Genomic DNA, 24,127 nt, shown 5'->3' with positions numbered 1-24,127 from the left:
AAAGTTCTCTCTCCCAGTTCTCATGGGTTTAATTTATGTGTTTTGTCTAGGTTCGGGGGAGGAATAAGAATTTCAATTCTTTTCTTGGTACTTTTATTTGCATTCTGGTATGCAAAAGATTTCCCCTAAAACAAGTCCTTAATGAGTCAGAAGAGAACAGAGAAGCTGCTGCCTGTCCGGAGTTCCCAAATTACTTTGGATTGGGGAAACTGGAGGTTTATGAGCTGAGTAGAGATTCTGCCATGAAGCACCAGAAAAGAAAAATATCCCAGCCCACAGTTCTTTTCCAAAGCCTGCTGCTCATAGCAGATGTCACATGACGCGCTCCATACTGCAGCACTAGAACAAGGAAACCAGAAAAAGAACACAGCTCCGCAGCGGTGGGTTTCAAGAGAGTGCAATTCATTGAAAGCTACAAAACACAGGATTCCAGACCAGTAAACAGAACTTGTGCAATCAAAACACACAGATGTGAATCTTTCAAAGGATTTATACTTAAAAAACAGAACAAAATAAGCGTCAGTCACAATGAATGTAAAAAATCCATTCGAGGGGGCTTGTTTCCAGTTTGCTAGGAATGCTGCCGTCTTCTCTCTACTCCCAGCCTCCAGCTGAAAACACAATCGCTGGCACGGTGACAACCTGACCTAAAGGTCCTTAAATCAGACTAGCTCTGCCAGGTCCAGTACTCTGAACTTATCCAGGTTGTAGAAACAAGCCTTCACCACTCGTCCACCAAAGTATCTTCCATTCAGATCCACCACAGCTGGAATCCAAGCCAAAAACAGGTCATGAAACACCGAGTAAGGTAAGCAATTCTCAAGCTAAACACAGTTCTGCTTAAAAAAATATACAACTATTTTTAAAAATCAATTTTTGGAAATTAACAGGGAATTCTAGTGCAATCTCTGACCTTTAATTGCTGATTCGACCCTCTCAAACTCTAAAAATATTCTCACTGCTTCATCATCAGGGGCACCAGGAATCTGACAAAAGAGACAGTTGATCAGAATGGTCAAAATATAGCTATGAACTGTTGGGCTTTATAGGAAAAGCAGGTAGGATTAAAAACATACAGCCACCAGGTGTGGTCCCATCGAGTGTGGTGCTCAGAGCTACCAAGGCTGAGTCCCACTTCTCTATGGGGAAAGGCTGTTCACTGGTTCAGGTCTATAGCCATACACTGCTAGATGCCAAACTTTACAATAACTTGATGTACAAGGCGTGGCTATCGCAGCAAGAACCAAACAGCCCCGAGCACTCCCAGCTCAGAGTTTTTGCCTACTTCCTGATCTGAAGAGTTACGCCTTTATAGATGTGGTGGAGAAAGAGGTAAATTAATTCCTACCTCAAAGATGACACATTTCCCAACCTTGCCATATTTTTCACATTCTTCTTTAGTTTCACCTTCTAGATCTTCATCAACCTCTCCAGCACCTACCATGTTCTGTAAGTAAACGGAGGAAAACCAATTCAACAGATGGATGCTACACAAAGGGTGCATCCTGCCACCAGGGGGAGCATTATAGTGAAACTATGAATGAGTTTTAAGTGTCAGTTCATCAAATCATAGGCCACCCATTCTATCATCATATGGTGCCAGTCAACTCCCTGGCACTAATACGCTATTCCTTGAGTTACTGTTTCCTTTGTATGGCCCAAAGTCACGTTAACTAGTTAATACAGCACAGATCAACTGCGTTATCACAAGTTATTGAACAAAACTTTGTACTTTCAATGTACTCTGAAACGGCAAAAAAATAAAACTTCTCTTCAGTCCCCACACTAGACACATCAAGACTAATAATCACAGGTATTAAGGCAACTGTCAGGTGTTTTCCAACAACACAACAGGACAAGAATGATACCAGAGTGCACCATGGGGGGGAAAAAGAAGTTTGCATCTCATGGAGCTTTTATAACAGGAGAAAGGGGTTTGAGCACTAAAATTGAAACACACAGTATATATTACAAGATGTGAAGTTAAATGTCCTCCTGACTCACCCTTAGTAAGACCACTTTCGTTGGGCACTTTAGTATCTCTGTTAATGGATTCGAATCGGATTTCTTGGATGCATCGACTATAAAGAGAGTAAGTCATGGTACATGTTAAAAAAAATTTAAAACATGTTCAGTGGGGGGCCTACATTGAACTGTTCCAATAGCCGCATTCAGTTACAAACCACTAAATGTAGTCTCTGAGTAACAGCCTTTCACTGAACCAAGTCACTTCATGGCTACTTGTAATTACTAGAACAATTGGCTCTGTTTTAACAGGCTATCACTATGATCACTATGACAGCACGAATACCAAGCTGAAATACAGGCAATATATTTGCCAATAATCCTCAGTCAATTTTAACAGATACCAGATTTTCTAAGGTTCACCAGACTTCAGATCAGGGGACTCTGCTCGGAAAGCATGATTTCAACCATGACTATAAAGCAGAGGTGGGCATACTCGCGGGACCGTCCTACCCGGCCCTTGAGCTCCTGGCCGGGGAGGCTAGCCCCCAGCCTGTCCCCCGCAGCCTCAGCTTGTCGTGCCACCAGCACTCTGGGCAGTGAGGCTGCAAGTTCCTGCTGAGCAGCGCGGCAGCATGGCTGGCTCCGGCCGGGCAGTGTGGCTGCCAGTCCTGCTGCTCTGAGTGGCATGGTAAAGGGGCAGGGAGTGGGGGGTTGGGTAAGGGGCAGGAGGTTCCAGGGGGCAGTCAGGGGATGGGGAACAGTGGGGGTTGGATAGGCATGGGAGTCCCAGGGGGCGGGGGTGTGGATAGGGGTTGGGGCATCAGGGGACACGGAGCACGGGGGGTTGGATAGAGGGTGGGGTCTGGGGTGGGGGTGGGGCGGGGGGTCCCTGGAGGGGGCGGTCAGGGGACAAGGAACAGGGGGGGTTGGATAGGCATGGGAGTCCCAGGGGGCGGGGGTGTGGATAGGGGTTGGGGCATCAGGGGACACGGAGCACGGGGGGTTGGATAGAGGGTGGGGTCCGGGGTGGGGGGTCCCTGGAGGGGGCGGTCAGGGGACAAGGAACAGGGGGGGTTGGATAGGGGGTGGAGTCCGGGGGGACAGTTAGATGCGGGGGATCCCGGGAGGGGACAGGGAGCAGGGGCGGGCGGCTTGGAAAGGGGGTAGGGTCCCGGGGGGCAGTTGGGGGCGGGGGTTCCAGGAGGCGTCGGTCAGGGGACAAGGAGTGGGGGGGTTGGATGGGTCAGGGGTTCTGAGTGGGGCAGGAAGTGGGAGGGGGCGGATAGGGGGCAGGGGCCAGGCTGTTTGGGGAGGCACAGTCTTCCCTACCCATTCCTCCATACAGTTTCAGAACCCCAATGTGGCCCTCAGGCCAAAAAGTTTGCCCACCCCTGCTATAAAGTGTTACCAGGAAACAACTGAAGGAGAAGGAAATCAGAACAAAAACCAGCATTTACAAATGTGCAGTAGCCTTTGCACGTTACATTTACCTCTTAATTTCCCAGTGGTGATAACCTGGAAGATGGCTGGTTTGAAGGGCCATTAAGTGAGGCTGTTACAGTAGAGAGGAGGATGACTTTTACATGGATTGTGTCCCAACTCACTCCACCCCTGGCACCCCTCCTCTGCTTGGGCTGTGCTCACAGGGAGCTCCCCTCTTGACCTGAGCTTTGGGCTGGAAAGCAGCAGCGAACAAGAGGGCTGCATCAAAGGTGCCTGCTGAGAAGGAAACCTGCTTGTGCAGGGAGCACATTTTAACAGGGAGATGAAATGGGGGGAGGGGAGGTGCCTGACCACACCGAGGAAAGGCACAGGATGGAGCTGGAGAGGGTGGTGGGGAAGAGGATGAAGAGCTGAACATTTAAAGCAGTAGGGCCCAGCGCAATTGTTAACACTTAAATTCTTCAACGTCCACAAAGAAAACTGTCACCAGTCGTCAATGTTCCACAACTCGTCGACGTTGTGTACAAAGATACAGGGTAAACAAAACAAGAAAAGCCACCGAGACCGACCCCTAATTCCACTCCTGTTCCCTTCTCAGAAACCGTCAAGGTGAACAGCTTCCCACTTCCAACGGAATGGAATCCAGTTACCTTTATCTGCAGCATCACCAACAATGATCTTTCCACCTCTCTTGCTTGTTTTCTCTACTGACAGTGCTGTGCTTAGGCCTTGTTCGTGCTTCCCCAGTCCTTGGCCCTCTCGGAAACCATACTTCTGCATGATTTTATGAGCGACGGTGCCTCTGTTGAGAGAGAAAGGACTGGTTGTCAACCACTCATTTCATTTCTTAAGCAGCACTGTCAACACATTTCATCTTAGTGCTCAAGGAACTCAGCATAGGCCCTTGCGATAAGCAAGTTCCAGAAACCGCCACGCAATACCAACTGTTGTGTGCAGATGGTATCTACAGCTGCTCTGCCAAGGAGCTTACAACCCATGTCTTAGTTTAGTGTTGCCATAATATTTAAGAGAACATAGAAAATAGTCTAACCCCTAAAATCTTATTACATGCAGATCGACTATAAGAACTTATATAGGAGCTTATAACACCTACAAATTGACAGCACTTTACAAAGCTGACTAATTATTATCATCCCCGTATTACAGATAGGGACACAGACACTTCAATCACTGAATAAAACTGCTCACATTTGTTAGGTATAGCATGATTTTCATTAGCAACGAACATCAGTGTCACAGATTCCATAGGACCACAAGAACTGCCAGCATGGATCAGACTCAAGGACCAGCTACTCCAGTATCTTGTCTCTGACAGTGCCCACCATGAGACGCTTCAGAGGAAAACATAAGAACTCCACAGTAGCAGATGTGGGGCAATCTGTCCCCCATATTAGGTCACAGATAGGCTTAGGTCCTGAAGCTCAATAGCCCTTTCACAAAACTATTATCATAAGGACAACTCAGGATATTCTCAATACCCATTAATGTCCAACCCCTTTCTGAATCTTGTTCTTTGTCTTAATGACATCCTGTGGCAATGAGTTCCACTGTTTAATTACATGTTGTATGAAAAAGTATTTCCTTGTATTTGGTCTTGATTTTTCCACCTTTTAATTTTCCATGAAAGAAATTGTGAGTCAACAGTTCGCTACACAACCAAACAAGTATGGGCCTTTTCAAAACACAACTTGTGTTATGTCTTTAAAACATTTCATTTGCAGATCATGAATGGATGGGTCAAGATGTGACAGGCCTTACAAGACTACAGAAGTTTATACTGTACCATAGTATAAAGATCCCACTCTCTGAAAAGATTTTTTTTTTTACTTGATAGGAATGAAAGATTATAAAGAGAAATGAAAGATCAGTGACCATTTAGCTATTTCTCAAATACACAATACAGTCAAATACCAATATAGTACATTAAAAGTACTTGGTAGCTCCAGATCACTGATTCAAGATAAGGTCTCCAGACAATCCTAACCAGATAAAATAAGTAGGTCTGACTCAATAGATTGGGGAAATCCTTTTTCAGATGGTATGAAAAAACCTTATTAGAAAAACTGCATAAGAAACCAAGTATATAAATATAGAAAAAGTGAGCTATAAGTATTCTATAAAATACTTGTGGCACCTTAGAGACTAACATATTTATTTGGGCATAAGCCCAAGGGGTTTTAGCCCACGAAAGCTTATGCCCAAATAAATTTGTTAGTCTCTAAGGTGCCATAAGGACTCCTCTTTGTTTTTGCTAATATAGACTAACACTCTGAAACCTATAAAATACTTGTACACTTTCTTGGCTGTGACTCTTGTGAGTGCTAGTACTGTAATTATCCTGCAGTTACACAAAAATTAACATGTGTAGAGTTTAATATAACCATAGTTATCACAAATAAATATTACACCTTTCAGCTGAGGTCTCCAAGCACTTTATAAACATTAATTAAGCCTTGCTATATTCCCCTAGGTGGAATTATAAGCATTTTTACAGAAGAGTAAAGGGAGGCACAGAGTGGGTAAGGGTGTGGCACCCACAGCTGCCACTAACTTCAAACAGAGTTGAGATGCTCAATGCCTCTGAAAACAAGTCAGTGATTTGCTCAAGGTTACACACAACACACCTCTGACAAAAGCAGGAAAAAGCATTCGGGGTCTTGAACTAGCCATACGTACTTACAAATTGGCCACACCAGCTTGGCATGGGCAAACCATACACCTTTATACGGGAGAGGGCTCCAGAACTCACTAAAAACTGGCCATTCCTCCTCAAACTCATTGGCCCAATTCACACAAAACCATTGTGTACTCCACGTCCTGCTGGGTGGGCATGTATGCATTCAGATTAAGTTATTACAGTGAAGAATATACATGCAAAGACGGTGTGTTCTTCTCAACACCGACACAACATTTTTAACTTTCATCCTCTCCCCCCCGCGAGGCACTTCTCATGAAATGTTAACTTGTGAATGATATTTACCCCATGTTAGCAAGGAAAGAATTACTAGGCCCGGTTGGGGACCGCGGTCTTTCTGGCTCATCATATACCGGGGGAGGAATAGCTGCTTTGGCAGATGGTGCACGAGGTCTTGACTCCTCTTCAAATGGAAAAGATGGTACAGCTGGAAGAAACATGAAACATTTACTGGTTGGTCAAAATACATTTGATGAACTATATATGTCATCACCTCCCACCATTTTCAAATCTCATCTAATAGCATCATGGGCCTCTCTCTCATGTACACTGAGGCCTCTTAACAGGCAAATTATATTTACACTACCTCTAAGGTCCTTTATACTGCCAGAGTAAGACAACGCGGTCTTAGCGTAAAGGAGAATCAGGCCCTTTGTTTTCCTTGCTCATACAACTTACTATGTCTCCTCTCCACTATTAATTCTCTCTGTAACTAGGTTTAACCTCTGAAGTGTTTGGGGATATATTTGTATGGCATCTTACACTGATTTTTTGGCCTGGTCTACACTGTGGGGGGTGTCGATGTAAGATCCGCAACTTCAGCTACGGGAATACCGTAGCTGAAGTCGACGTATCTTATTCCGACTTACCTCCCGTCCTCACGGCGCGGGATCGACGGCCGCGGCTCCCCCATTGACTCCGCTACCGCCGCTTGCTCCGGTGGAGTTCTGGAGTCGACAGGGAGCGCGTTCGGGGATCGCTATATCGCGTCTCGACAAGACGCGATATAGCGATCCCCGATAAATCAATCGCTACCCGCCATATCGGCGGGTAGTCTGGACGTACCCTTTGTTTCTACAGGTAATAAGGGCTCTATTATCTCTACTTAGCTGCCCTTTGTTAGTTTGTTTCAATTCTCCACTGCATCTTAAGGCGATTTGTCTCCTCAACAGTAAATTCTCTGGAAAGAGGGAACCCAAACTTAAATTTTCTTTAATCACAAACTGAATTATGGAATGACTGGGTTATGCACAATTTGGTAACAAGAGGCTTAAAAGGAGTGCTCTGTACTCTTATGCATAGGAAGAATGACTCCTTAAGACAGAACTGATGCAACTTTAAAACTGTGTGTTGAAAGGCTCTTTTTCTGTTGATAGCTTTGGAATAACAGATTCCCAAGTGAGATGAGCAGATCCGTCTCACAAATCAAGTCACACTGGGGTGGTGCTAAGGAAAGTGGCAGACAAGTGTGAATTTGAGAGCTTGTTTGCATATTTAATATTACGATTTCATTTCAGAGTGATTACTTCTGTTAATTACTAATTATACCCAAACAAAAAGTTAGACTTCAGTTCGGGGAAATCATAGAAGCTGAGACAGAAGAGACCTCACTCAGATAATCCAGTCCATCTACTGTCCAAATGCAAGACCGTTCCCTGTAGTAATTTTTTTTTAGCGTTTGTCCAGTCTAGATATAAGGAAATAAGGCTTACATTGATTCCCTTATGAGATCATTTCACACTTTAAGAGATCACACTCTTAGGTTATTTTTTCTGAGTTCCAGCCTATATTTAACTTTCCTGGACTGCCTCCAATTGCTCTTAACTATACAATTCTTAACTAAACAATTCCTCTTTGTTTTTGGTGTTTACAACCTTAAAATATTTGCAGACAGTTATGTCCCCACTTAGTCTTAGGGCTTGTCTACACTACCGCGTGGGGTCGATCTAAGATACGCAACTTCAGCTATGTGAATAGCATAGCTGATGTCAACATACTTAGATCTATTTACAGCGTTGTCTTCACTGCGGTAAGTTGACAGCTGACACTCTCCCGTCGACTCTGCTTGCACTTCTCGTTCTGGTGGAGTACTGGAGTCAACAGGAGCGCGCTCAGCAGTCGATTTATCGTGTCTATACTAGATGCGATAAATCGACCCCTGCTGGATCGATCGCTGCCCGCCGATCCGGCAGGTAGTGTAGACAAGCCCTCAGTTTTGTCAACCTTTACACATCTCAATTCCCTCCGCTCCGCCACCACCTTATTCTGATAAATCATTTCAGGACTCCCAAGGGAAAGAGTTCTTTATGTATAAAATATTCACAAATAAACACATTTATACTTGTACATGCATAATGAGATGTTAATGATTTTAAATTAAAAGCTAAAACTACAAAACAAATGTCAAAAAGTTTGAGTGTGCTTTTTGTTTTATTTAAATTATAAGTTTTTCTTTTTAAAAATAAACCTGTTTGAAATGAAATCTGAATTTAGTACAAAATATGTTAAGGCCTAAACTTATCAGAATCTCTTAAAACATTTAAATAAAAATGAATAGGCTGAATCCATAAGCTTCTATAAAAAATTCTGAGTTAAAGGCTGCTTTTCTATAGAAAGAAAAATGTTTTTCCATTGATTCTAACCTGTGAGGTCAAGCTTTATAAATATGGCACAAAAGGTCACGTACCATATTTAGGACTTGTACGGTTTAATAAAAGTAAATTTTATGCGCTATTTTGTGTGTTTAATTAAATTCTAGTTACCATCCTAATGCAGCTTGATGTAAATCAGGAGCAAAGAGTTAATTATCTAGTAAACAAGAAATGTATCATTCCCTATTTTCTAACACAATAAGAATCAGAAAATATTAAGCTATATAATTGCTTAAATAAAGATATATCGTTATAATGCATCTTCCCAGGTAGCAAAAAGTAATGCAAAGGCTCCATTTAATTGAAAAGCAACAGGCTTTACTGGTTATATCAGCCAACGAAAATGCACCTCTCTTTAGAAAATAATTGAAATAAAAATGGAAAAGTTGATTGAAATTGATGATCTAAACTGAGGCTTTCCACTTAGTGATTTAAATCGCCTTGATTTAAGTGTCCTGATACACACATTACAATCTTTTCTTTAAAACGAATCTCACTGAGAACTACCCAGCCCTCACCTCCCAAGGGATAAACTCCCATCCCCACACACAGACCCTTGAAACAGAACAAGTACAAGAGTACTCAGGGGTGTGGAGAGGGTGGAGAAATCCTCCCCTGCCCACCAGTATGGAGCGAAACAGCTCTGCAGCCGCATGGCTGGTCTACTTGCTGCACTTCCTCCTTTATCTAGCATGTGAATGGCTGTCACAATCCATGCCATCATGGAGCAGAGAGTTATCCCACTCCTCACAGAAGAAACCCCTGTGAACTGCAGCTCTGAAGCATGCAGGTGGTGCAAATCCCCTGCTCAAGTTCCTAGCATCCTGTCCCCCTACCCTCTGCAGCCGTTCCACTGCAGCCAGGGACCGCCAGGCCTGTGCAGGGTCTGTCCCTCGCTGAGCAGAAAGTTGAAGTAGGGACTTAAACTGTTTTGCCAGGCTTAGAGAATGTAAAGGTCAAACCACTGATTTTGGTATACATACGTTCTTTGTCCTTCTCAACAAGAGACGTCGGTGGTGCGATGGCAGCACCTCCCATGCCTGTGAATGAAATTATAAGTCACATAATTGAAATGTAAGACATTCATGCAGATGAAGTGTTTTGTCATTTGAGATAACAAAACTCTTCTGGACACATTAATCCAAGTGCGAACATTCATCCCCAGGACTCCTACAAGAAATCATGGTGCTCGCTGAAGGCCTTTGCATCCACATTTTTATATAGCTTGCTGCCAATAACAAGCATCAAAGGGGTGGAAAACGCCTCTGACTCTGGAAATCTTAGTGATGATAGTTAAACTGTTGCAAACTTAAGATTTCTAATATATCAAAGGGTACCATATCGTACCAAGCCGATGTGCTACGGGGATGTGAACAATACACATTATGCAATACAATTGCCTTAAAATCAATACTCGTGATTTCAGAAGGCTGTAGCAGGGAAGATCGCAGCAGTTAAGACTGCATGAAAATGGAGCTTCAACTCAAAGATTGTTTGCTCATCAAGCCAACTAAAAAATTATACTGTACTCAAGGACAATTACATTAATACAAGAGTGAGAAACAGAGGGCCTTTTCCAGTCAGGGAAGTGTGAATGGCAAAGTAGTTCTAAACATATATTACAGAACATAAAGCATTTTATTAAACATAACCCTGTTTCAAAAATGAAGGTCTAAAGAAGTGGGTCTGTATTACCAACGGTGAATCTGCTACTGAAATTCAGAGCAGATTTTTAGTTTCTCTGAACTGAGAGAGATATCCATCCACACAGAGCCACATTTTATTATTTGGCTCCAAGGGCTTTCAAATAAGGAGAGGTGCAGTGATTGCACACACTAAGAGCAGTCAAAGCTCAATCTTTTAAAATCAAACTACAAGAATGAGCTTATGCATCTCTGTTCACTGGAGCCTACATCATTCAGAAATCTCTAATGCATGTATCTAAAAACTAATGTTAAAAGGGAATTTCACAGGCAAAAAAGGTCTCTTTTACCCCTAAAAAATAATGTGGTTGCCTACTCTACAACAGCTACTCCGTAATAAATGTATTATAGGAGGCCAATGGTCACTAGATTCTTTGGGTGAGAAGGAAGGAATAGTTTACAGCAAAACAGAAAGAACCTGACTGCAGAATATTTGATTTGCCCAAGGACATAAAGTTAGACAATTCTCCTCTTACTTCTTTTCCTCCTCTCTCTCTCATAATCTTCATCTTCATCAGAATCTGGATCTGGTCTTCTTGAAAACCCACTGGCTTCATGCCGGTCTTTACGTCTCCTAATAATTAGGATAGGAATTATGGTAAGAAACTATCAAGTGAAAAAAGAACTAACATTTCAGAGAAACGTTTGCAGTGTGAATTACATTACTAGCTCCTAATCTGCATTTCATATGATGCTTTATCAGCTAAAATGTCTCTTGTAAGCACACTGCCTGTTTTGATTGATTCTTTCCGGTTTTCACATTTTCTGCTTTCATCCTTTATAGAAAAATCATTTTTTAAACATTAGATGTGGTCAAATCCTCCAACAGATATTCACACTTACTTTCACACTGAAATCTAGTCATTGAGAATGCACAGAAATGAAGATCCGCACAGGTGGATCTGTTTGCAGACCAAACCTCAAATTTAGATGGTTGCAATGGAAGAAATGCAGGATGTAATTACCAGGAAGGTAACAGAAGACCATAGCTGATTGTCTGGTTTTGAACAGTATGCCTACAGCATTACTGGCTTTCTGCTACAAAGATTAAGAACGTCAAAGATTAAGAAGATTAAAATGGTTCAATGAACCAAAACATTCACCATGTATAAATCTCAAATTGGTGAAAACGTAGATTAGTAAAATAAAAATATTTGTTTTGCCCTTAGGGTCATGTTTTAAGTCATGTAATATCTGCATGTACTTTAATACAATCTTAAAATGGGGATCATGACAGCCCTGTGTTCTTTTAAGAAAGAAAAAAGTAGGTATTCGTAAGACATTACAAGCCTCAAACACAAAGGGGAAAAACGTCCCATCCCCAGCACTAGCCATGAAAGTTGTGCTAACAGAGGGTTCGTTAAGAATAGAGGTCCCACAGTTAGGTATCATTGAGGCACCTGACAAACAATACTCTCAAGAGACTCACTATATTAAAAAGCAAATATCCCCAAATATATTTTCTAGAGACTGCACCATACAAATATTTGTGTTGCCGCAACAATGCATACATGCTTAGTGCAGACTTTGTTATTGAAACACATTATAGGAGTAATCTCATGTTCAAATCTCATGACATAAAATCATTTTTTGAAGATGGTTTGTTTCCTGAGGTTGTAGAGCTGTGGTGGGCAACCTGCAGCCCGCCAGCCGCACATGGCCCGCCAGCTGCGCACGGCCCGCCAGCAGATTAACCTGATAGGCCGCGTGCGGCCCCCGAGACAGTGTTTACATTGACCGTCTGCAGGCACGGCCGCCCGCAGCGCCCAGTGGCCATGGTTCGCCGTTCCTGGCCAATGGGAGCTGCGGGAAGCGGCGGCCAGCACGTCCCTGGGGCCCGCGCCGCTTCCCGCAGCTCCCACTGGCCGGGAATGGCGAACCGCGGCCACTGGGAGCTGCAGGCAGCCAATGTAAACACTGTCTCACGGTCCGCCAGCGGATTACCCTGACAGGCTGCATGTGGCCCGCAGGTTGCCCACCACTGTTGTAGAGCCATCAACATTGATTATGTATTTTTTTCCTCTCTTTTGTTGGGTTTACAGAAAAATAAAAAGGAGCCCTGGCAATCCATGGCGAAGCTGTAGGTAAGGGTACATCTAACTCTGCAGCTGGAGGTATAATTTCCGGCTTGGGTAGATGAACATGTGCTAGGTTTGATCAAGATAGTATCTAAAAATAACAGTATCGCCATGGCAGCACAGGCAGGGGCAGCCAGTTACCCTGAGTACAAACCTGCCCAGGACCCTCAGTACTTACTCCGATAGCTAACCTGTCCAGCCACACCTGCCTTTAGCATGCTAGCTCACTCCAAGCTAGTGTGCGCACATCTAACCAAGCTGGAAACTACCCCTCCAGCCTGAGTGTAGTTACCTTAAGGTTCATTCAGATTTCAGTGACCCTTTGTGCCAAATAAGGAACAGCATGAAAGGGCCTCAGAGAGAGTCCCAGGTAGTCCTCTTTCACTGGCAGGGTGGTGATCACGACTAAAAGAAGAGGAAGCAGTCTACTTGACCAGAAAGGCGGAGGGAATTGGCAGAAGTAGGACCTAGGTTATCCCTCTTGTAACTTCACTGACGACAGAGGACACACATCATGGAGGAATTTGGCCCATTAATCCTACTAATAAAGCTGGACATGTTTTCAATTTGTATTGAAATAGCAGGGGAAACATCTGCCAGCTATCCAATAAGATTAATCAGTTACTAATTTAAAATACACTATCCTACAGGAACCAAAGAGCTGTAGAGTAAATGCTTTTTTTAATGACATCAATGCTTTTACCCGGCTCGAGGAATGTTTTCTCTCATGCTTTAAGAAGCCATGAATATGCAATTAACTTCTTTTAACTGAAGGCTGAATAAAAAAAGTGTCCCATCGCAGAAACCCAAACTCAAGTCTTACTTTTCTCTTTCTTCAATCTCTTTTTGCCTCTCCAGCTCACGCTGTCTTTGTCGTTCCTCCCTCTGGCGTTTTACTACTTTCTCATAATCATTGGGAAACATAGGATCATATTCATCAGCCAAAGGAATCAGCACATCTCCTGCAGAAAACCCACTAGGTACGGGATCCTTACACAGAAAAAGCATAAATATCAATGTGATCAGCCACCTGAGAGCAGCAGTTGGAATCAGCCAGCTGTTTTTACCACTACCAACAAGAAGGTGAAATCCTAGTACGATTGAAGTCAATGGGAGTTTTGCCATTGACTTCAATGGGGCCCAGATTTTACCCTATGTCATTTTCCTCTCAAATTTTTGTGTGCAGAGAACAACTAACCCACCCCCTCCCTTCCAAACACAGAGAGATGCCAAACAAGCATAGCTAAGGTCACATTAATACCCAATAAGTTCTCTATCCGAAACTATAACCTGCATGCGTAGGGCTGTGAGGGATGCTTGGATGCAAGCTCACAGGTTTCTTTCATCTGTCTGCTACTACACCTCTACCCCGATATAACGTGACCTGATAGAACACGAATTCGGATATAACACGGTAAAGCAGTGCTCCGGTGGGGCGGGGCTGCGCACTCTGGCGGATCAAAGCAAGTTCAATATAACGCGGTTTCACGTATAACACGGTAAGGTTTTTTGGCTCCCGAGGACAGCGTTATATCAGGGTAGAGATGTATATTATGGACTGACATCCTCAACCATTTTTATTCCATCTGGAAGGAATATCTGCTTTGCAGCAGGTAACTTTCAAAAAAGCTTCATTAAGAAAGTTTGTCTTGACCCATTACCAAGCACTTAATAGTTTTTCTTACTTAATGGTCAAACATTAGATTTCTTCTGTTTGTTATAAAAGACCACTTCCAAGCATGGCAGGGTCACAATTTAATTTTTTTTTCAACCTACCTACCTCACAGGGTTGCTTGCAAAGTGCCCTGAGCTCCTCAGAAGAAAGGTGCTACGTAAACACATACTTTTTAGTTCAATTAAGAACACAAAGGGCTTGTCTACACAGTGAGGTAATGCGCTCTATGATTTCTAAAGTGCACTGATGAGTTGCACATTAATTGGCCTGTGTATACTCTCCTGGTGCACACTAAAGGTTCCTTACTGTGGTTTAACATTATACTGTTTCAAACAGTACTATGTTAAAGCGCACCAACAGGGTTTACATGGGCCAGTTGTTGTGCAACATATCAGTGAACTTTAGAAATCACACCCCTATAGAGCACATAACCTCCCCCAGCCCCCCCATGTAGACAAGCCCTCAGTGATCTATAGATTTACAGACTGTAGCACCAGGAGAAGTTTGCATACATTTGGAATGTTCATGAGTGAAAATAAATCTGAACAGAAGAGAGGCTAAAAGCAAGGAGAACAGCTTAGAGCAGTAGGACAAGTAAATTAATAAGTAAAATGCAGACTACTACAGAAGGCAGGGAAAGAAAACGAGAATTCAGAATCAGATGTAATCTGCTGTGTTTTCAAGCTGATCTAGCCTTACCTTTAAGCCAGCAGCTACATGAGGTGGTGTGTCTACAATCTGTCTGTCATCAGAAGAGCTCCCTCGCTTCAGGTCAATCACTGGAGCAAGGACTGTCGTTTGTTTTGTCCTCTGACTCTGAAAGCATCAAAATACAAAAAAAGCAGGAGAAGACAACACATTCATTTTTTAAAAAAGGGGTATTTACTTCATATTCCTAAACTAGATGTTTCTTGATTTCAAGAAAGCTTAAAAACGGATGAATATTGTCTCAGGCCTCAATCCTGCGTCTCTGCCCCATGCAAAACTCACCATACCACTTCCATTTTACCAACATATAGTTCTTCCTCAGCATTTCTAACAGTGCTTGATGTTGTGATTGTTCATTTCATATGTTATTTATGCACCAGCACCACGGGTAACAATACAGCTCTATGGCTAGAGTTTGTTGACTACCGCTGTAAAGCTTATACAGGAACACAGATCCTGCATAAACCATGACTATTCTTAAAGGGCTTGATCCTACCCCGCTGAAGTCAATGGGAGTTTTGCCATTAACTTCAATGGGAGCAGGATCAGACCGGAAGTGTGTTTGGTTTTCTAAGTCTAGAACTGAAAATATATCTTTCAAATTGAGAGGATCTCCTTAGTGAAGAGTTTTGTCTGAATAAGACCAGCAGAATAGGTTTTTTTCTTACACGAAAGTCCTGTTGCTTTTCACATTTCACCATGAGGAAAATAGAACTTTTTAAAAACAGGATTAATACATTATTATATATATATAGCAGGATGGGAATCCAAGGAAAGACAGACTGAGATTGCTGCATCGTGACTCAGAACCACACAGAAGGGGGGTGCTTTAAAAGAACACATCTATCAGTTGTAGATTATTTAAGGTTTCATTTGTACAGAACTCATTGTAAATTAAGGACTAAATTCTGCTCTCAATTACAGCTGCATAAATCTGCAGTAATTGCATTGATTTCCACGAGGATAACGGAAAACAGGATTTAGCCCCAACAAAGGATTTTACTATTTAAAAGTTTAACTATAATTTTCCTTCTTCTAATTGATCTTCTTTGCACCAGAAACTATGGAGACTTTGACATCAGCAGCAGCCTGTGATTGATGCACATGAAAAATACATTCATTCATCATCAACAAAAGAAATAGGACAATGATGATGTCATGTTGCAATATATTAAGAGAGAAGACAGCTCGGTACAAACTTGCTTCTTAGTTTTCCCTGAAGGAATTAGTTTATACCTTCTCTGCCTCCCTTTCAACCTTCTAAGTGACTGGAAATATTCTCAGCAGCAATTTCTGACCTGACTGGCAATACCGGGAATCACACCACAGCCTCTGGAGGCTTTTAAAATAATAAGCAAGAAATGATGCAAATTGGTCAACAGCAACCAAATACCAAGAAGCACAAAATATTGAACATCTCCAATTTCCCATCACAGGCTGAAGCAGTCTTGCCTATTCACTTATTTTTAAAATTCTTAAGTGCCTAATTTAATGTCTTCAGGGTTAAATTTGGGCTCCATGTCAACACTTTAACTCCATTATTTATTTAAGAAATGAGAGCAGCTCCCACAGCCATGCTGTGCATATATTGATTATGCTATACTCTACACGAAGGGTCTCAGAGAACTTATACCTCTTTGTTCTTGCTTCTACGGTGTACTCCTGGGGGAATTCCGTGTCACTGCATGTGCGCAGAATTCATGGCCCCCGCAGATTTCTTTGCTTCCCTGCAGAAAAATGACTTCTGACGGGGAAGGAAAGGGAAGCCACAAGAGCAGTCATGCAGTGCAGGCAGGTCAGTTTGGGCACCCATAGCAGCAGGTAGAGATGTAAATCACCACGGGGGGAGGAGTGGGCAGTTGTGCGTGAAAGAGAGAGAGAGAGAGACACTGTCCTTCTCACTCGCTATTGCGGCATGCTCGGCATGGAGGGGCAGGGCTTTGGGGTATTTTCGAAGAGGCAGGTGTGGGGCTGGCTCTGTTCCCTCAGGCAGAGCAGAACATAGCAGCCTGCCTGCTTAGTGAATTGTTCCCATTGTTCTTAGTGAACTCCCCCAGGAGTATAAAAATTTTAAGGCTCCTTTTCATTGCCAGAGTGATGTAAATGAGTCTGACTGTAAAGGACAGTATGGCCTTATAAATACTTATGGTGCTTTAGTGGTTAGAACTGGTCTAAATTTTTGGACTGAAAAAATTTCCTATCAAAATGTGCTCCATGAACTGTTTGCTACTGACCTTTTTGGAGATGGTCAGTAGCCAGTATAAATTGTGAGTTTGAGTCCTCGGTCCTCACTTGCACTTCAGTTGCCTATGATGTAACACTGAGCATATGGCTGCATATATTTGTTGACTAATAACTAAAAGCAAAGGGTCAATACTAGCTACATTACTATTAGACAGAAGGGGTTTGGTGATTTCCTCCAATGCTCCCCACTCCCATTCTCCACCCACTGTATTGCAGTTTAAATAAGTTACCAAAATATTGAAGCCAGATTGATTATGTTGCGGTATTATGACAAAAAATATGCAGAGTTTTAAAATATTGTGCGCAGAATTTTTAATTTTTGGCGCAGAATTCCCCCAAGAGTATTCTATTAGTGCCGCCCACTACCAACAGAAGGACAAAGCCTGACAATGCATCCAAAAGTCTGTACAGCTAGGGAAATGTACACTCCGCAGTGTGCTCAGTACAAACGAAACCCTACTGAGACCAGCATTTCAGGTGAAAAATTGAAAAAGACAGCATTCCCAATGGCCAGCAACCTTGAGCCATCAGGAGCAGCAATATCTGTACCTTTGCTTGAGTGAGAGCCGCCTTCTTCACCTGCAACTGAGACTGCAGTAGTTTGAAATTTTTGGACCAGCCTTCTGTTTTCGAATCGCTGGTTTCCACTCCCAGGTCATCATAAAGTGACATTTTCCCCTTCTGTTTAAAACTAACAGACAAAAGAAAAGTTAGGCTGAATTAATAACTATTTATGTCTAATATTTATAAAATTAACTAAATATTATTTTGGACACATTTGGACTCCCAGGTGCTGGGGGAGGAGGTTTTTTCTTTTTAAAAGAAATATCAAAGATCATCAACAGACCTACAATTTCCTTTCCAAAACAAGAGCAAATTCTGAAGAAATAGCAACATATTAGTCCCTAATTTTTTTTCTCAGACAGTGGTACTTGTGTCTCTGTCTGTCTCGCTCATAAAGACCATAGGGCAATAAAACAAGCTACCATTCAAAAAGCTGTGTAGTGCTTCCATAAACGTCACCCAGGCATCCAGTGATATTAGATATTTTCTAATATTACATATGTGGTGTCAGATGCGGTGGATTCACCATCACATAAAACTTTTAAATTAAGACTAGCTGTATTTTTAAAACGTACGCCACAGTTGAAAGCGAAGCTCTGGGGTTAATGCTGAAACTACTGGGTGAGTTCCCGGGGCATCATGCAGGTCACACTAGATGATCATAATGTCTTAAAATCTATGCATATATGTAGATTTTTAAATTTAACTCTTCCTGCTACACCTGAGAACTTTTTTGCATCATCCTTCTACACTAATTATGTTTGCCAAAATATCACCTGATATTTCCGTAGCACACAAAGGCCCCCCTAATGCTTTTAAATTATAGACAATAAAACTGCATAACATTAACAGCGTAGGAAAAAAAACACACTCTCCATGTGACGTTACACCTGAATTTGAAAAGGATTCAGGCAAAAGTCATCACCCCCAGGCCTGCAGCCAATCACCCCCCGCTGCATTAAGAGATCTCAGCCTACTGTCATCAGTAACACCTTCTGGTCATGGGCCTCTCACTATTAAGGCCTTGATCCTGCAATCAGATCCACGCAGTGGACCCCTAATGACACAGGAGCAAGGATTTTCCTGTGTGGAACCAACTGCAGGATTGAAACCAAAGTGACATTTATGTCATGTGATGACTGACGGTAGGAGGGCCCAGAGCAGTACTGTAAAGGAAAAGAAAACAAGATATTGCCTCAAGATATGTTACACCTATCGAAGTCCCCCAAAAAGCCAGCGGAAAGTGTGAATGCAGTCCCCCACTACTACAAATTATAAATTATATTTGGGGAAATCACAGAGGTCAGCAGACCCCCAGTTCAATGAATGAGCCTCACCCTGAGAAAACCACCTTCATGATCATGGTATCTCCTCTGCCAGGTAAGTATGTGTGCAAAAACTTTATTAACTTCACTGAACATTATTCAGCATCATGTTAATTTTGATGCATTGTTCCTAGCAATCTGATCATTCAAATACATTGGGATGGTATTGTTATACAACTCACTGTAAGCGTAATTAGCATAATTTATGTTTAACGCTGTGCTCTTAGAGGCGATGCATGAACACTTTGAAATATACAACAAATAAACCAGTGATTATACAGTAAATCGAAGATCATGTAACAAAGTTCAATGCATGTAGAAAACTGATTTAATCTTGCATTGGGACAGAAATAAGATGGTCAACTGGGGTAGAGCACACTGCATAGAAACAGATGTGAATTTTTGCTGGGGCTATTGTTATTGTTTATACTGCAGTAGCCCCCCCCCCCTCCCCCAAAGCCAGTATCAGGATCACTTGGCCACATGTAAACACACAACCAGGGGTGACCCCTGCCTGAGGAGTCTATAACACTTAACACCAGTAGTGAGAGAGTGACAAACCCCAGTTCTGATGGGAATAGGGTGACCAGATGTCCTGATTTTATAGGGACAGTCCTGATATTTGGGGATTTTTCTTATATAGGTGCCTATTATTCCCCACACTCTGTCCTGATTTTTTCATACTTGCTATCTGGTCACCCTAGATGGGAAGGGCCATAGGCACTAGCCCCTGAACAGAGCTGAGAATGTCCCAGTCCCTGAAGTCTTATATATAAGGCCCTCACAGCGTAAGATGCATGAGGGGTGAGGCCTGGGTCGATGCCTGAGTCTGTGGCATGAGCTTACAGTGACTCTGCCATTCAGTTCCACCCCAGCCATCACCCAAATCATCATCCCCCAGGCCTACAGCCAACGATCCCCGCTGCCTGGATCTGGCCAGCCCCCTGGTCCCCAGAACAGCCTGGCCCTGGGAGCTGCTGGCAGAGCAGCTCTTCAAGCCGGACAGCCCCTGGCCCCCTTCCAAGCCTCCTATGTAGCCCCCCAGCTGGCTGGGCCCAGTGCTCCCCCCATATATAGCCCAACCCCTCCCGATCTACCCCCAACAACCCACATGCTGGCCCGCCCCCCCATGAATCCTCTAAGCTACCCCATAACCCCCTGAATTATCCCCCCCCCATGAACCTCCCCCTCTATCCCCGACAGCCCCATGGCTGGCCCAGCCCCAGCCCCCCATGCACCCCCCGATCTGCACACAAGCTGCCCCCCATGAATCCTCTAAGCTGCCCCATAACCCCCTGAATTATCCCCCCCCCATGAACCTTCCCCCCCCAACCCCCGACAGCCCCATGGCTGGCCCAGCCCCAGCCGCCCATGCACCGCCCGCTCTGCCCACAAGCTGCCCCTCATGAGCCCCCTAAGCTACCCCATAACCCCCTGAATTATCCCACCCCCCATGAACCTCCCCCCCTACCCCCGACAGCCCCATGGCTGGCCCAGCCCCCCCCCCCATGAGCCCCCCAATCTACCCCTCAACCCCGGAATTACCCCATGCCCCCGCCACGAAGCCCCGAACCTCCCCCCACCACCCCCCGGATTCCCGCCGGCCGGGCTCACGCCCTGCCCCTCACCCCCGGAAATGGGGCCTCCCGGCGCGGCCTAACGCCCGGGCCTCGCGTAGCGCCGGGCCGCGGGGATCGCTCACCCCAGGCAGAGCCCCGCCCGCGAAGCGCCGCCGCGGAGGCAGGGAAAGGCCGTGGCAGTGTGCGGCGCCCCGGGCCGCACCGTACTCGGCCACTGCGCACACCCTGTACGCAAGCTGCGTAAACTCAGTACGGCAGGACATCAGGGGAGCGAGGGAAGAGTTACGCAAACTCCGTAAGGGGAAAACTGGCGGCCGGGCAGCTCTGCGAGAACTGGGCAGGAGGAGAGTCCTGCGCAAACTTCGTATCTTAGGGGCGGGGTTCTACAAATGACGTAGCATGGCCATAGAGAGCGCAGCCTAAGGCCCCGGCCCACTGCTGACCCCTAGAGTCAGCAACCTGATATTGCATGCAGAGGGGAAACCCACACCTGCAGCAAGAAGTTAATCCAGTGACACAGTGGTTCTCAAGTCCCCTGGGGGGCCGCGAGCAGGTTTTAGGGGGGCCGCCAAGCATAGCCGGCATTAGACTCGCTAGGGCCCAGAGCAGAAAGCTGAAACCCAGCTGCGCAGGACTGCAGCCTGGGCCCCACCACCTGGAGCTGGCGCTGAAGCCTGAGCAACTCAGCTTCACGGTGCCCCGTGGGGCGCTGGGCAATTTCCCTGCTTGCTACCCCTTAACACTGGCCCTGACTTTTGTGGTAATATATATATATATATATATAAAATGGAGATAGCCTATCTCCTAGAACGGACCTTAAAGGTCATTGAGTCCAGCCCCCTGCCTTCACTAGCAGGACCAAGTACTGATTTTGCCCTAGATCCCTAAGTGGCCCTCTCGAGGATAGAACTCACAACCCTGGGTTTAACAGACCAATGCTCAAACCCTGAGCTATCCCTCCCTGTAGGGTTTTTATAGCATATGGGAGAAGGGGGCTCAGAAAAAAAAAAGTTGAGAACCCCTGCAATAAAAGATATTACCTCACCCACCTTGTCTCGCTAATGTCCCTGCAAGAGAAGCCCATGTGAGAGCGAAAGGGAACAGGCTTCCCAAACCTTACCTACACTAAACACAGGGATCACGTCACCCAGCACTGCCATACAGGCCTTGCCACCATAACCCTGGGTCCCAGGAAATCACAAAGGCAGCATTGCCAACTCTCATGACTGGCTCGCGAATCTTGGGACCCCACTGTCGCAATGATGCAAGAAGCTCCTCTGATCCCGCAACGATCAGGGCTGCCCCCACACAGCAGCAACAGCGGCTTTTCTCTGACTCCTCTCCCCTGCCTCCTGCTGCCTGGGGATTGTCCTCTGCCCAGGACCCACTTTGGTCACACTTCCCAGGACAGCACTGCTGGGGGTCCGGTAACAGAGAAGTCCTGGAGCAGCAGGAGGCAGGGGAAAGACAGGGAAGTATTGCCAAGTCCCAGGGCAGCAGAAGGAAAGAAGGGGGCAGAGAAGTCTCAGGGCAGTGAGGGGGGGCTGTGGAAGTGCTGCTGAGTCCTGGACAGATCATGATCTTTGATCCCTTGATGTTGACAATACTGCAAACATCCCTTCCCCCCCCCCCCCAAGCCCTGTTGGTTGTTTTGTCCTGATTTTTGTAACCACCCCCTGGTGAACTGGCCACGTGAAGGAGCCAGTTAGCAGCTGGGCTAGCGAGAGTTGCATAAGAGCCCTTCCACTAGCCTTCTCATGTGTGGACATCCTACCAGCTCCACTTCCAAGCCCCCAATGCTCTGCAATCAACTGCTTGAACCATCCCTATCCCACACACATAGCTAGTCCCACAGGACACTAGCAAAGGGTGGGGACTGCCTGGCTGTGAAGGAGGAGTGGGCTCCCGCTTTTCACCCTCTGATGCACACCTCCTTGAGACTGACCAAAACCACCCCCTCATTCATGCCCCATGGCAGATGTCCTGGTTTTCACTTTGCAACTCTGGGAGGCAGGAGTAGCTTGGGGACCTCAGCAGCAACACAACGATATAGGACCGTGTTTCCCTGTGCTCCTATCCTGCTCCTCCTTTTTTACCTTGTGCAACATTCTGCACCTGCACTGTGTGGGGGGAATCAAGCCCTTTGTGCATGTAAAGCACATGAGTGTTATGTCACCCACTAATGGCTGGCCCACAGGGAGGACAAGGGACAGCTAGCAAGGGGAGATGTCCTTGAGTAGAGAGGCATCTGTCTTTGGAGAATGACCTTGGGCTTTATCCAGCTCCACCGGTGTGTGTAATTTGTCTTGTACTGGTGTGGTGGTTCTTGCTATAGGTGGATTCGTTACAAGCTTCCATCCAGTTTCTTTAATAGATGCATAGTGCACAACTCTTGGAGATCACAGATACACCTCACATAATATTACCCCATTAACCGCCTGGGAGGAAGAGGGTGTCGGAAAGAGATGACGGAAAGGGGGCGCTCTTGTACAGTGTCTGCCTCCAGCTTTGACTCCTCCAGCCAGACAGTGAGGGGAAAATAGCTTCGATCTGTGAGACAGGAACAAAAACAGGTTTTTTTAATCACCGGAATGAATAAAAACAAAATAAATTCTGTTCCTCGGTTTCTCTTGTTTTTTTTTTAAATAATATTTGATTGTAATACAATATCCGCCAGCTCCGCTCAGGGATGCTTGAAAAATGAAATGACACACTAAATGACGCAGCTTCTTCAAACTCATTTAAGAAGAATTCTCTGGGTCCTGAGAGAGAGAAACTGAGCCCAGAATATCTTGTACAGAGGCGGATTAAGGGTTTGTGGGGCCCTGTGCCAGAGCAAGTGAGAGCCCTGCCCCACCCCTTCCACCTGTAGTTGGAAGCCCCTGCTCCCTGGCAGCACCCCTGTCTTTGTAATATAGAACACATGAAACCACCCATATTTGATTGTGCTTTCACCAGGTTTATACTTCTATTAAACAACATCTAGTTCTTCAGCCTACTTTTGAGCGCAAGTACACATAGGAACACCTGTTGCAATACAGTAATAGTGAAATAGTCACTATTTCAAACTATATTGAATGGGTTTTGTCCTTATACCGACATACTTGTGTAACTTTGCCACATGGCCTTATTTTGGGCCTGATCTCAAACCCACTGGACTCAACTGGAATCTTCCCACTAACTCAGATGAGCACCGGATCATGCCCTAGGTGTGTGTTATATGAAACAGTATCAAATTATAATACCAACCTGGATATTAACACTAGCGATCCTACAGTTACAGTATCTATTCTGAAATTCATGTAACACCCACTTGGGGTTTTCAAGATTCTAGAGCTCTGGTTTGAGCCTCTAGATTAGGGGTGCACCCGCCTAGGGGGGAAATGGAGGAACACCCAGGGGGATGTGGCGGGGCCCGGGCCAGCCCCCCAGGGGGATGCAGGGCCTGGGCCAGCCCCCATGGGGGTGGTGA

At 44.8% G+C, this 24,127-nt stretch overlaps 1 protein-coding gene and 1 pseudogene across 5 annotated transcripts; both read right to left on the bottom strand.

Annotated features, from left to right (window-relative positions):
- Positions 1-472: 472 nt before the first annotated feature.
- RBM17 (RNA binding motif protein 17) lies at positions 473-21,030 on the bottom strand. 5 transcript variants are annotated; one of them, XM_005291938.5, is made up of 12 exons: positions 20,778-21,030; positions 17,736-17,877; positions 14,934-15,050; positions 13,383-13,549; positions 10,958-11,055; positions 9,762-9,818; positions 6,413-6,554; positions 4,062-4,213; positions 2,005-2,081; positions 1,349-1,447; positions 914-986; positions 473-766 (listed from the first exon to the last, which is right to left on the bottom strand). In XM_005291938.5, the coding sequence occupies exons 2-12, from the start codon at positions 17,856-17,858 to the stop codon at positions 663-665; spliced, it is 1,209 nt and encodes a 402-aa protein (XP_005291995.1). In that variant the 5' UTR covers positions 17,859-17,877; positions 20,778-21,030; the 3' UTR covers positions 473-662. The 5 variants fall into 5 exon arrangements, with proteins under 5 accessions (XP_005291995.1, XP_023962117.2, XP_008167782.4 ...); XM_024106349.3 differs by having other exon boundaries at positions 20,704-20,978; XM_008169560.4 differs by lacking the exon at positions 20,778-21,030 and adding an exon at positions 19,088-19,991.
- LOC112059742 (U1 spliceosomal RNA) lies at positions 18,985-19,138 on the bottom strand (annotated as a pseudogene).
- Positions 21,031-24,127: the final 3,097 nt, after the last annotated feature.

Source organism: Chrysemys picta, chromosome 1 (assembly GCF_011386835.1).
Source record: "Chrysemys picta bellii isolate R12L10 chromosome 1, ASM1138683v2, whole genome shotgun sequence".
Classification (NCBI taxonomy): Eukaryota; Metazoa; Chordata; order Testudines; family Emydidae; genus Chrysemys; species Chrysemys picta.
Note: the sequence above shows the minus strand (reverse complement) of the source record. Positions and strands in the feature narration are given on the sequence as shown.